Source organism: Heterodontus francisci, chromosome 35 (genome assembly GCF_036365525.1).
Source record: "Heterodontus francisci isolate sHetFra1 chromosome 35, sHetFra1.hap1, whole genome shotgun sequence".
NCBI classification, from domain to species: Eukaryota; Metazoa; Chordata; class Chondrichthyes; order Heterodontiformes; family Heterodontidae; genus Heterodontus; species Heterodontus francisci.
The window spans coordinates 37,079,830-37,094,108 of NC_090405.1; the positions used below are offsets into that span (position 1 = coordinate 37,079,830).

The 14,279-nt window shown below is 44.7% G+C and overlaps 1 protein-coding gene across 2 annotated transcripts in view; it reads left to right on the forward strand.

Annotated features, from left to right (window-relative positions):
• Positions 1 to 14,279, forward strand: part of man2c1 (mannosidase, alpha, class 2C, member 1) — an 83,489-nt gene that overhangs the window by 53,897 nt on the left and 15,313 nt on the right. For both annotated transcript variants that reach the window (XM_068015354.1, XM_068015355.1), the window contains exons 16-19: positions 241 to 335; positions 3,296 to 3,400; positions 5,352 to 5,508; positions 5,597 to 5,740. In XM_068015354.1, coding sequence (XP_067871455.1) covers positions 241 to 335; positions 3,296 to 3,400; positions 5,352 to 5,508; positions 5,597 to 5,740 — 501 coding nt within the window. The remainder of the gene's footprint in view (positions 1 to 240; positions 336 to 3,295; positions 3,401 to 5,351; positions 5,509 to 5,596; positions 5,741 to 14,279) is intronic.

The window sequence follows — 14,279 nt, forward strand, 5'->3', positions numbered from 1 at the left end:
GCTGTCTCTCTCTTTCAATTCTCTGCACTGTCTTCTTGTGCTGCTACTCCCTGTGCACTTTCAAACTTCCTTACTCCTTTTGCCCTCTTCTGTTCCTTACTCTCTGCACTTCTCCCTCTTAATCCTATTTATTCATTGTGCGCTTACCTCTCATGCTTTCGTGCTTCCTTTGCCCTTATCCTTACTTCCTGTGCGTATGTTTGTGTTTAAATTCTCATGAAGTATCTGTTCATGTTGCAGGGAGATGGCTCTGTAGTTATGGAGAATGGAATTCTCAGAGTCATGTTTGATTCGCTGGGACGTATGACATCACTTTCTCATTTACTTTATCAAAGGTACAGGAAAACTGTTTCTTATAATGGGCTAAGTATGTAAATATGTTGTGTGTCCTTTACATATGCAGATGCATATGCTGCACATATCGGAGATGCCAAGCACCTAAAGGTACTTGTGAAGATGCTATTAGTACAGAAAATGCTGAAAGTGTACAGCATGTCTGTCAGCACATAAAAGGATGGGTTAACATTTCTGCACTGCAGTTCTGACCAAGGCTGTAAGCCCAAACTGTTAACCTGTTTTTTTTTTTCTTTGAGACTCATGAGCTTGCTGTGTAATTCCAGTATTTTCCTTTCTCTCACTGAGTAATAGCAAAGTAAGTTATTGGCAATCATAGATCTGCTGGATAAAGGTCTGCTTTAAGCAATAATCCAAGGTAAGGCCTAAAGTCACCAGAGAGGCAATAACAGCTGATGTGTGCAGCTGGGTGAGACCTTACCCCCCAGCTCATGCACTCTATAAACAGCATGAGAGTTAGAAAGGAAAAAGTGTGTAACCGAGAAATTGATGAATATTGAGTCTGCCTCTCAATGAGGTGTTGAAATGAGTTGGCTTCTTAGCCAATAGGACTGACTGGATTGCTCCATCTTCAGCTTTTGCATTGACCTGGAATTTCCTGAAAACTTACACTATTACTAGTCCATCTATCGTGAAGATGCAAAATTCCACAAAATTATGGCACGAGTGGGTTATAACCATTACTTAACCCAGGACAAAGTTTTTCAGGACATTTTTGCTCATAGATCCTTGCCAGGACAGTTGTAATACCAGTGCACGCCCTGCCATGAAAACCAATGGCGATTGCGAATTTATTGACAATGCTACTTTGATCATCACTGACACTGTTCAGGATGGTGCTGGTGGGTTCCAATATGGCGTTGGAGGACTCAGAATCAGCAAAGTATTCAATTACTCAGCAGATTGCCTAAATCGAATGCAACTATATGACATCTGCATCTTGATTATAATCTAAACCAGGCAGAGTATCACTACACAGTGAAGAAGAGCTTCATTTTATAGTAAGCATAAAGTTTAATGTTGTCTTGATCTTGAATTAAGCCTTGATGGTGCTATTTTTAATGATTTGTTCTAGGAACTTCTTTGAAATCTTAAATCTCAATTAAGTAGTAAAATAAATGTTTGCACAGCCAGACATTTTCCTCGAACCTATGTTCTCTTTGCGTTAATACTTATTGAGCTCGTGTGTTAAGCATGGCTTGCAAACAGTTCAGGAGACTATGCACATGGCTTCCGATTTTATATATTGATAAAATGCAGCCCATTGTTCATTTTTCTTCATTAATAAGCAAAGTAACCTGAAAGTATAGTTCCAAAGTGATATTTTAAAGTGCTTCTATATTGAAGTGAAAGTACAAAAGTAAACACAAGATTGGAGGTTCATCCCAAAATGAAGCATGCAGTTAACGCCTCAGGAGTATGAATGAACAGATCAAAGCGATGCCAAATTAATAGGCACAATATAGAGGCCAGTAGAAATGGCAAGAAATAGGCCTTTCTTGGTAGTTTTGAACATTTTGTTAGTTTATACATAGTGGCAGCCCTTCTAAGTCACAGTGATGTACAGATATGTACCCTACATTCTATAGTGTTTGTGGACAATTGCTGTCACTCTGTAAAAAGTATCTAAAATTCACTCTGGAATCTAAATATTAAATCAGAAGCACCCTGTTGAGCTTCAGGAAACTGAAGTTCTCATAGGCAGTGATTATTTATCTGTCATTTGGTGAATTTAGCACTGTTCATTTCTGCAGAGATCTTGCAGGTGGTCGACATTTGTTCGCTGTCTTCGATCCGGTTTCATTCATATAGTATTCATTTGTGTACAAAATCATGAGAGGTATAGACAGGGTGGATAGCAAGAAGCTTTTTCCCCAGAGTGGAGGATTCAATTACTAGGGGTCACGAGTTCAAAGTGAGAGGGGAAAAGTTTAGGGGGGATATGCGTGGAAAGTTCTTTACGCAGAGGGTGGTGAGTGCCTGGAACGCGTTGCCAGCGGAGGTGGTAGACGCGGGCACGATAGCGTCTTTTAAGATGTATCGAGACAGATACATGAATGGGCAGGAAGCAAAGAGATACAGACCCTTAGAAAATAGGCGACATGTTTAGATAGAGGATCTGGATCGGCGCAGGCTTGGAGGGCCGAAGGGCCTGTTCTTGTGCTGTAATTTTCTTTGTTCTTATTTGTAAAACACAGTTAATAAATAGGTTGCTATAATGCAAAAATATTTACTAAATCACCAATCTAATGGGAAAAATCCTAAATAAATATTTAGAGTTAAATACAGTAAAAAAAGAACAGCCTGTGACTTTTATGGAAATGTTCAATAAACTGTCATTCTATACTGTATCCAGCCTCGTCACCTCTGAGTGACCGAGAGAAGGAAAAAGTCTCTACCAGAGACAAAAAAGCTCTGCTTCTGAGTCATGTGTCAGAGGGGCTTGTCCTTTTTGTGCCAATCATTCCCAACAAGTCCACTTTTACAACTCTGAAGATGGCCATACAGTATGGAATTTAACTGATGATCTGAGTGCTGGGAATTAAAAAGTAATACAGGCTTTCTAGCAATTAAGTCGCAAAGTAAATGACTATCTCTGGCTCAGGTCCAAGAAAGAAGCACTCAAAGGTTGTAAAGAGGTCACAGTCTATCACATTTCTGTATGTCTCCGCATTAAGAGTAGTTTGCAAGGGCAATAGAGTTGATAGTGGAGTTTATAAAATGTATTTCCTTCCTTATCATTGAAATTCACATTGCCAATATTTGTTCAATCCTCGTTCTTTGCTTTTGTGTTTGAACTAGTAAAGTATTAAAGACAGCAACAGTATTTGTTTGCACACATCTCCCTGTCGTAATCTAGTTCCAAGACTGTGAGCTTGTCTTGCTCATCACCAGAGTCCAAGTTAATAAGATCATTGTATCATCTGCATTGTATTTTCAGGGAAACTATCCCTGAGGACTGCTGTGGCAACCAGTTTGTGATGTTTGATGATGTTCCGTTGTACTGGGATGCATGGGATGTCATGGACTATCATTTAGAAACGAGGTAATGACCAGAGTAATCACTATAATCAACATTAACCTGCTTAGACCTTGCATTCTGTGCCACTTCTAATGAGAAATAAGTCATTTGTTGTGAATCAAAGCTGACCAAATTTCTGTACATACTATTCTACAACTAGTTGTGAGAAGACCCAGGAGGGGTGGCATGGTGGGCGGGAATGGCCTTTATGTCGGGGTGGGGGAATGGTGAATCTCATTTCTAGTTTTCACTTTCCTTCATGATTCATTGTAGATTAAGAACATCCATCTGTGCAGAAATCATGGTTAATCGTTCCACAGTGCAATCCATCCGAACAGATACCTTCTGAAGACTATTGCAATAAAAACCCTCCTATATTAGTGCTTTGTTGAAAGTCATTTAAAATTTCAAAGAATAATCTGTGTTCCTTTCCTCCAGTTGCTGAGACGTTACACAATTTCCATCCTTGAATTTTGCTAACACTGATGCATAAATGGTGCAGTAAAGAGGCAGTCCATATAATGAAATGCAAACTCTTCAGAGTTTAATTCCCCCCTCCCCTACTCCAGAATTCTAGGTTACTAGTTGAGTCGGGTGCATCTGGTTACAAAGTTCCATTTGTCAGACTGCCGAATTCAGTCTTGAGATTGGATTCAGTTCTCTATAGCTCGTATAGTCTGCTGGGAATTCTTGCGCAATTAAACTCGTGCTGGGGGAAAAAAACAAAATGATAAATGTGATGTACCATAGCAGAATGGTGTAAATTCTCTAAAATTATCTGAGTTTTCCTTGTTGAGATTTTTAATCTGATAATGAATCACAAAACTTCTCTGTTGGGTTACTTGGCTGTATCTTCTCAGTTGTTGTGCTGCCTTCTCCACATCTCCTCATAACTGATGTTCTGTCTGTCCCTAGGCTTCTCCTGACCCCCTGGGTTAGTTCCTTCATGCCCTCTGTCATCCTCTGTACAACCCCTTCCAGGTTGTCTTTTACCAGTTCTGCAGCCTGTTTCAGTTTATTTTTTCTTTATTCATTAACGGGATTTGGGTGTTGCTGGCAAGACCGGCATTTATTGCCCAACCCTAATTGCCTTTGAGAAGCTGGTGGTGAGCCCCCTTCTTGAATACAACTGAGTGGCTTGCTAAACCATTTAAGAGGGAAGTTAAGAGTTGAGGTCTGGAATTACAATAAGACCAACTGGGCAAAGATGGCCCATTTCCATCCCGAAAGGACATTATTGAATCAGATGGGTTTTGACAACAATCCAGTAGTTTCATGATCACTAGAGATCCCTTCAACAAGTAACCCACCATTCAATCCATAGAGCTTCCCCTATGTTTTTACATTGATTGTGCCATACAGAATCCCTGTATAACACAGTGGCTCTGTATAATCCAGACTTCGGTCCACCTTATTGTATAACCGAGCAATCGATATCGTTCCCTCTGGGAAAAGAAAAAGAAAAATAAGACTTGTATTTCTACTGTGCCTTTCACAATCTCAAGACATTCCAAAGTGCCATACTGCCAATGAAGTACTTTTGAAGTCATTGTTGCAATATAGGAAACACAGCAATTTACGCACAGCAGGCTCCCACAAACTGCAAAGTATAATGACCAGATAATTTTTTCTTGTGATGTTGATTGAGGTATAAATATTGGCCAAGGCACCAGGGAGAACTCCTCTGCTTTTCATTCAATAATGAAATAGGATCTTTTACATTCAAAGGGGAGGGCAGGCGGGACCTCAATTTATTGTCTGATCTGAATGATGGTATCTCCGGCACTTCACTATAGCACTGGATTGTCTGCTATTTATATGCTCAAGTCTCTGGAGTGGGGCTTGAAGCCATCATTGAGCCACTGCTGATACCATGACATTGTTTTGGATTGAGTTTAGCTCATACAGATGTTTTGTCTAATGGAATAGGTATCTGAATTGATCTCATCTGGCACCCTTTTTTCTTGCTCATTAGGAAGCCTGTCTCACAAGTGCTGAAATCTCTGGAGGTAGTGTGCCCTGGCGGAGTCAGGGGAAGTGTAAGACACTCTATCCGTATCAGTGACACCAGCAAGATTCGCCAAGACATCATACTGGATGCCTGTTGTCCCTATGTTAAGTTTAAAACAGAGGTGAGCAGATTTTGGGAACCCGAAAGCTTGCTGCTTTAAATCATGCACTTAACGACCCTTTGGACTGAACTATGTCTCTCTGCTGCAGGTGGAGTGGCATGAAGCACACAGGTTTCTGAAAGTGGAGTTCCCCACAGCAGTGCACAGTCCCAATGCTACGTACGAAATCCAGTTTGGGCACCTACAGCGGCCAACACACCGGAACACTTCATGGGATTGGGCGCGTTTTGAGGTAAAGAAAACATGTAATTGCATTATACAGGCACGGCTTACCCTTCAGCAATTGAACAGAATAATGAGCCTGAAAAGTACATGGGGGTAGAATACAGCATTAATATTGGTGCATTGTTCAGATTTTTGGGATTGAAGGTGGTCTGTGAATTTGGTATCGGTGGCTTCGTATGTGAGCCTGGTATAGTACTGATCTGTATAGCAGTGATGTCAGGAAACACTTCTTCAAGCCAAAGGTAGAGGAAGTCTTGAACTCCCTCTCCCCCAAAAAGTTGTTGAGGCTGTGGGTTCAGTTGAAAATGTCAAAACTCAGATTGTTCGATTTTTGTTAGGTAAGGGTATTAAGGGATATGGAAACAAGGTGGGTAAATGGAGTTAATTGAAGATCTAATTGAATGGCGGAACAGACTCAAGGGCCTGAATGACCTACTCCAGTTCTGTGTTTAGACAGGGACGTCAGTTCCTGGTCACTGTCTAGTTCTGGATCTCAAAGAACTGTGTGATAAGGCATTGTTTTATAGAACTTTATCTTTCGACATGTCTCCAAGGTTGAGGTGAAGCTCAGCAGCTTGTTTGACTATTGAAAATGAAGTACGAGTGAAAGATGTCCGGCTAAATGTACAAGAAATTCATCTTCCAGAAATTTGTTGAAGATAATGTAGCCCATTTATAGCCTTTGCTCCTCAGCAGCCAAATTAGTTAGGGTGGTAACTGAGATCAGAGGTGGATAGCGGCACTGATCCAATATTTAATAGTATGAAAGATCGACTGCAAATCAACAGCTTAGATTGCAAACCAGCATGAAGATGATGACATTTTTTTTAAAAATTCATTCATGGGATCTGGGCATCACTGGCTATGCCAGCATTTATTGCCCATCCCTAATTGCCCTCGAGAAGGTGGTGGTGAGCTGCCTTCTTGAACTGCTGCAGTCCATGTGAGGTAGGTGCACCCACAGTGCTGTTAGGAAAGGAGTTCCAGGGTTTTGACCCAGCGACAGTGAAGGAACGGCGATATAGTTCCAAGTCAGGATGGTGTGTGACTTGGAGGGGAACTTGCAGGTGGTGATGTTCCCATGCATTTGCTGCTCTTGTCCTTCGAGGTGGTAGAGGTCGCGGGTTTGGAAGGTGCTGTCGAAGGAGCCTTGGTATGTTGCTGCAGTGCATCTTGTAGATTGTATACACTGCTGCCACTGTGTGTCGGCGGTGGAGGGAGTGAATGTTTGTAGATGGGGTGCCAATCAAGCGGGCTGCTTTGTTCTGGATAGTGTTGAGCTTCTTGAGTGTTGTTGGAGCTGCACCCATCCAGGTGGAGAGTATTCCATCACACTCCTGACTTGTGCCTTGTAGATGGTGGACAGGCTTTGGGGAGTCAGGAAGTGAGTTACTCGACGCAGGATTCCTAGCCTCTGACCTGCTGTTGTAGCCACGGTATTTATATGACTACTCCAGTTCAGTTTCTGGTCAATGGTAGCACCTAGGATGTTGATAGTGGGGGATTCAGCGATGGTAATGCCATTGAATGTCAAGGGGAGATGGTTAGATTCTCTCTTGTTGGAGATGGTCATTGCCTGGCACTTGTGTGGCGCAAATGTTACTTGTCACTTATCAGCCCAAGCCTGGATATTGTCCAGGTCTTGCTGCATTTCTACACGGACTGCTTCAGTATTTGAGGAGTTGCGAATGGTGCTGAACATCGTGCAATCATCAGCGAACATCCCCACTTCTGACCCTATGATTGAAGGAAGGTTATTGATGAAGCAGCTGATGATAGTTGGGCCTAGGACACTACCCTGAGGAACTCCTGCAGTGATGTCCTAGAGCTCAGATGATTGACCTCCAACAACCACAGCCATCTTCCTTTGTGCTAGGTATGACTCCAACCAGCAGAGAGTTTTCCCCCTGATTCCCATTGACTCCAGTTGTGCTATGGCTCCTTGATGCCATACTCGGTCAAATGCTGCCTTGATGTCAAGGGCAGTCACTCTCACCACCTCTTGAGTTCAGCTCTTTTGTCCATGTTTGAACCAAGGCTGTAATGAGGTCAGGAGCTGAGTGGCCCTGGCGGAACCCAAACTGAGCATCAGTGAGCAGGTTATTGCTAAGTAAGTGCTGCTTGATGGCACTGTTGATGACACCTTCCATCACTTTACTGATGATTGAGAGTGGACTCATGGGGCAGTAATTGGCCGGATTGGACTTGTCCTGCTTTTTGTGTACAAGACATACCTAGGCAATTTTCCACATTGCCGGGTAGATGCCAGTGTTGTAGCTATACTGGAACAGCTTGGCTAGGGGTGCGGCAAGTTCTGGAGCACAGGTCTTCAGTACTATTGCCGCAATATTGTCAGCACCCATAGCCTTTGCAGTATCCAGTGCCTTCAGTCGTTTCTTAAAATCACACGGAGTGAATCTAATTGGCTGAAGTCTGGCATCTGTAATGCTGGGGACTTCAGGAGGGGGCCGAGGTGGATCATCAACTCGGCACTTCCGGCTGAAGATTGTTGCAAATGCTACTGCCTTATCTTTCGTACTGATGTGTTGGGCTGCCCCATCATTGAGGATGGGGATATTTGTGGAGCCACTTCCTCCAGTTAGTTGTTTAATTGTCCACCACCATTCACGGCTGGATGTGGCAGGACTGCAGAGCTTAGATCTGATCCGTTAGTTATGGGATCACTTAGCTGTCTATTGCATGCTGCTTATGCAGTTTAGCATGCAAGTAGTCCTGGGTTGTAGCTTCAACAGGTTGACACCTCATTTTGAGGTATGCCTGCTGCTGCTCCTGGCATGTCCTCCTGCACTCTTCATTGAACCAGGGTTGGTCTCCTGGCTTGATGGTAATGGTAGAGTGTGGGATATGCCGGGCCATGAGGTTACAGATTGTGGTTGAATACAGTTCTGCTGCTGCTGCTGATGGCCCACAGCACCTCATGGATGCCCAGTTTTGCATTGCTAGATCTGTTCGAAATCTGTCCCATTTAGCACGGTGATAGTGCCACACAACACGATGGACGGTATCCTCAATGTGAAGGCGGGACCTCATCTCCACAAGGACTGTGCGGTGGTCACTCATACCAACACAGTCATGGACAGAAGCATCTGCGGCAGGTAGATTGATGAGGACAAGGTCAAGTATGTTTTTCCCTCGTGTTGGTTCCCTCACCACCTGCCGCAAACCCAGTCTAGCAGCTATGTCCTTTAGTACTCGGCCAGCTCGGTCAGTAGTGGTGCTACCGAGCCACTCTTGGTGATGGACATTGAAGTCCCCCACCCAGAGTACATTTTGTGCCCTTGCCACCCTCAGTGCTTCCTCCAAATGGTGTTCAACATAGAGGAGTACTGACTCATCAGCTGATGGAGGACGATAGGTGGTAATCAGCAGGAGGTTACCTTGCCCATGTTTGACCTGATGCCATGAGACTTCATGGGGTCCGGAGTCGATGTTGAGGACTCCCAGGGCAACTCCCTCCCTACTGTAAACCACTGTCCCTCCACCTCTGCTGGGTCTGTCTTGCTGGTGGGACAGGACATACCCAGGGATAGTGATTGCAGTGTCTGGGACATTGTCTGTAAGATATGATTCCGTGAGTATGACAATGTCAGGCTGTTGCTTGACTAGTCTGTGGGACAGCTCTCCCAGCTTTGGCAAAAGCCCCCAGATGTTAGTTAGGAGGATTTTGCAGGGTCAACAGGGCTGGGTTTGCCATTGTCATTTCCAGTGCCTAGGTTGATGCCGGGTGGTTCCTCCGGTTTCATTCCTTTTTATTGACTTCGTAGCAGTTAGGTACAACTGAGTGGCTTGCTAGGCCATTTCAGGGCATGTAAGAGTCAACCACATTGCTGTGGGTCTGGAGTCACATGTAGGTCAGACCAGATAAGGATGGCAGATTTCCTTCCCTAAAGGACATTAGTGAACCGGATGGGTTTTTACAACAATTGACTGGTTTCATGGCCATCATTAGAGTAGCTTTTCATTCCAGATTTATTAATTAAATTCAAATTCCACCTTCTGCTGTGGTGGGATTGGAACCCATGTCTCCAGATCAGTACCCTGGGTCTCTGGGATACTAGTCCAGTGATAATACCACTACGCCACTGCCTCCCCCTAATTCTACATTTGCTTTGATGATTTTATGTAGATATGGAGCTTGGAGTCACAGCCTAGCACGTAGCAGATAGAGTGCTTGAATTCTTCTGGCTTTATTTCTGAGAATGGTTCTCCCAAGCTCAGTGCTACACTTGATGAATGACCAGGTACTCAACATGGCAAGGCAAAACACAAACCAGAGAGCTACCGAGATCAGTAGCCCAAAGAAAGACAGAATTCTATGTACATGTCATTTGAGAATCACCGGGACAGCTAATTGTTGACTTGGTGGAGGGGAAAAGAGAAGAAAAAGACCAAGATATACATAGATTGATGGCTTTAAACATGGCTTGATGATCTTAAAGAATAGCCTAAAGTAAAGAAAGTCAACCAGATTGTACACATAGCTCAGGCGCAAGAGATGTTTATCATTAATACTGCTAACCTGTGGACTGGAGATTCAGTCCAGACACCTGCTTCACTGGTGTATCTTACTAACACCTGTGCTGCTGTCCTTCTGAAATTATATGTGCCAGATATCAATATTTGGACACGATATAGGGGAGGGGAGTAATTTGTTGAGTACAGTCTGCATCCAGAACCCAGTGTGCACTTGTGCACGATTGTTGTTGAAAATCAGTAAATCCGTCATTCCATTGAATTAGTCCACATTGAAAGAAAAGGAGGGGAGGTGGTGGCTTAGTGGTAATGTCACTAGACTAGCAGCTGGTGGAATTTGAATTCAGTTAATAAATCTGGAATTTAAAAAAAAAGCTAGTCTCGTGGTGATCATGAAACCATTGTCGATTTGTTCTGAAAACCCATCCAGTTCACTAATGTTCTTTAGGGAAGGAAATCTGCCGTCCTTACCTGGTCTGACCTACATGTGACTCCAGACCCACAGCAATGTGGTTGACTCTTAAATGCCCTCTGAAATGGCCTAGCAAGCCACTCAGTTGTATGAAACCGCTACAAAGTCTAAGAAAAGGAATGAAATCGGATGGACCACCCGGCATCAACCTAGGCACCGGAAACGACAACGGCAAACCCAGCCCTGTCGACCCTGCAAAGTCCTTCTTACTAACATCTGGGGGTTTGTGCCAAAATTGGGTGAGCTGTCCCACAGACCAGTCAAGCGACAGCCTGACATAGCCATACTCACGGAATCAAACCTTGCGGACAATGTCCCGGACACCACCATCACCATCCCTGGGTACGTCCTGTCCCACCAGCAGGACAGATCCACCAGAGGTGGCAACACAATGGGATACAGTCGGGAGGGAGTTGCCCTGGGAGTCCTCAACATTAATTACGGACCCCATGAAGTCTCATGCCATCAGGTCAAACATGGGCAAGGAAACCACCTGCTGATTATCACCTATTGTCTCCCGTCGGCTGATGAATCAGTGCTTCTCCATGTTAAACACCAATTGGAAGAAGCACTGAGGGTAGCAAGGGCAAAAATGCACTCTTGGTGATGGACACTGAAGTCCCCCACTCAAGAGTGGCTCGGTAGCACCACTACTGACCGAGCTGGCCGAGTCCTAAAGGACATAACAGCTAGACTGGGTCTGCAGCAAGTCGTGAGGTAACCCACAATAGGGAAAAACATACTTGACCTTGTTCTCGTCAATCTACCTGTCGCAGATGCATCTGTCCATGTGGAGACAAAATCCCGTCTTCACTTTGAGGGTACCCACTATCATGTGTGGCACTACCACTGTGCTAAATGGGATGTATTTCGAACAGATCTAGCAACTCAAAACTGGGCATCCATGAGGTGCTGTGGGTCATGAACAGCAGCAGAACTGTGTTCAACCACAATCTGTAATCTCATGGCCCGGCATATCCCCTATTCTACCATTACCATCAAGCCGGGGGACCAACCCTGGTTCAATGAAGAGTGGAGGGGGGCATGCCAGGAGCAACACCAGACATACCTAAAAGTGCGGTTTCAGCCTGGCAAAGCTACAATACAGGACTGCTTGCATGCCAAACGGCAGAAGCAGCATGCAATAGACAGGGCTAAGCGATCCGGCAACCAAAGGATCAGATCTAAGTTCTGCAGTCCTGCCACATCCAGTCGTGAATGGTGGTGGACAATTAAACAACTAACAGGAGCAGGAGGCTCCACAAACATCTCAATCCTCAATGATGGGGGAGCCCAGCACATCAGTGCAAAAGACCAGGCTGAATCATTTGCATCCAGCTTCAGCCAGAAGTGCCGAGTGGATGATCCACCTCGGCCCCCTCCTGAAGTCCCCAGCATCACAGATCCAGTCTTCAGCCAATCCGATTCACTCCACATGATAGCAAGAAACGGCTGAAGTCACTGGATACTGCAAAGGGTATGGGCCCTGACAACATTTCAGCAATTGTACTGAAGACTTGTGCTCCAGAACTAGCTGCGCCCCAGCCAAGCTGTTCCAGTACAGCTACAACACTGGTATCTACCTTGCAATGTGGAAAATTGCCTAGGTATGTCCTATTAAGGAAAAGCAGCACAAATCCAACAGGGCCAATTACTGCCCTATCAGTCCACTCACGATCATCAGCAAAATGATGGATGGGGTCATCGACAGTGCTATCAAGCGGCACTTGCTTAGCAATAACCTGCTCAGTGACGCTCAGTTTGGGTTCCGCCAGTGCCACTCAGCTCCTAACCTCGTTACAGCCTTGGTCCAAACATGGACAGAAGAGCTCAACTCCAGAGGTGAGGTGAGAGTGACTGCCCTCGACAACAAGGCAGCATTTGACCAAGTATGGCATCAAGGAGCCCTAGCAAAACTGGAGTCAGTGGGAGTTAGGGAAAACTCTGCTGGTTAGAGTCATACCTAGCACAAAGGAAGATGGTTGTGGTTGTTGGAGGTCAATCATCTCAGTCCCAGGACATCACTGCAGGAGTTCCTCAGGGTAGTGTCCTAGGCCCAACCATCTTCAGCTGCTTCATCAATGGCCTTCCCTTCATCATAAGGTCAGAAGTGGGGATGTTCGCTGATGATTGCACAATGTTCAGCACCATTCGCGACTCCTCAGATACTGAAGCAGTCTGTGTACAGATGCAACAAGACCTGGACAACATCCAGGTGTGGGCTAAGTGGCAAGTAACATTTGCGCCATACTAGAGCCAGGCAATGACCATCTCAAACAAGAGAGAATCTAACCATCTTCCCTTCATGTTCAATAACATTACCATCGCTGAATCCACCACTATCAACATCCTAAGAGTCACCATTGACCAGAAACTGAACTGGACCAGCCACATAAATATCGTGGCTCCAAGAGCAGGTCAGAGGCTGGGAATTCTGTGGTGAATAACTCACCACCTGACTCCCCAATGCCTGTCCACCATCTACAAGGCACAAGTCAGGTGTGTGATGGAATATTCTCCACTTGCCTGGATGAGTGTAGCTCCAACAACACTCGAGAAGCTGGACAGCATCCAGGACAAAGCAGCCTGCTTGATTGGCACCCCATCCACCACCTTCAACATTCACTCCCTCCGCCACTGACATCAGTGTGTACCATATACAAGACGCACTGCAGCAGCTCACCAAGGCTCCTTCAACAGCACCTTCCAAACCCGCAACCTCTATCACCTAGAAGGACAAGGGCTGCAGATGCATGGGAACACCATCACCTGCAAGTTCCCCTCTAAGGCAGACAACATCCTGACTTGGAACTATATCGCCATTCCTTCACTGTCGCTGGGTCAAAATCCTGGAACTCCCTTCCTAATAGCACTGTTGGTGTACCTACCCTACATGGACTGTAGCAGTTCAAGAAGGCAGCTCACCTTCTCAAAGGCAATTAGGGATGGGCAATAAAAGCACTAATCAAAAAAAGAGAATAGTAACAGTTCTTGTTATCGAACATGCCTGAGCCAGGTCTGCAGGTTAGAGGCTTTACTGTAATCTAACTTGGTAATTCCAAGACAGCTGGAATCTTACCTGATGCTTTTTTCTCATTTGATTCTGTTCAAATATTTTTAGAAATTGTACACACAGCACAATTATAATTTCACATAACTCCCTCCTACCCTGCTGATCTGCCTTGGGCTGAAGTAGAGCAGACACTGTTACTCTCCGGCTCTGTTCATGCGAGGGTCTAGCTGGCGGTTTAAACTGTTGGGTTTGAAGCAGGTGAATGTTATAAAGGTTTCATTTCACCAGCCAGCGTAGTGTCCATGAATTACAATCCCATTGCGCAGGATTGGACTCCGTAAGGTTGTACTGAAATCTGTACTTTCACGTTTAAAATGCCTGCAATTACTTTTGACGTGAAAAATAGAATTGCAGTAGGCTCCAAAATGCTGAAAATTTTTTTTTAAATCAACATTTTTTTTGGCAGAGGACGGAGGGAGGTTTGAGGTATTTCTCAGACAACGAGCCTTCCGCCTTCGAGATTCGCACCCCCATCTGAAATTTCCAAATCCACTCCTGGTGTACACT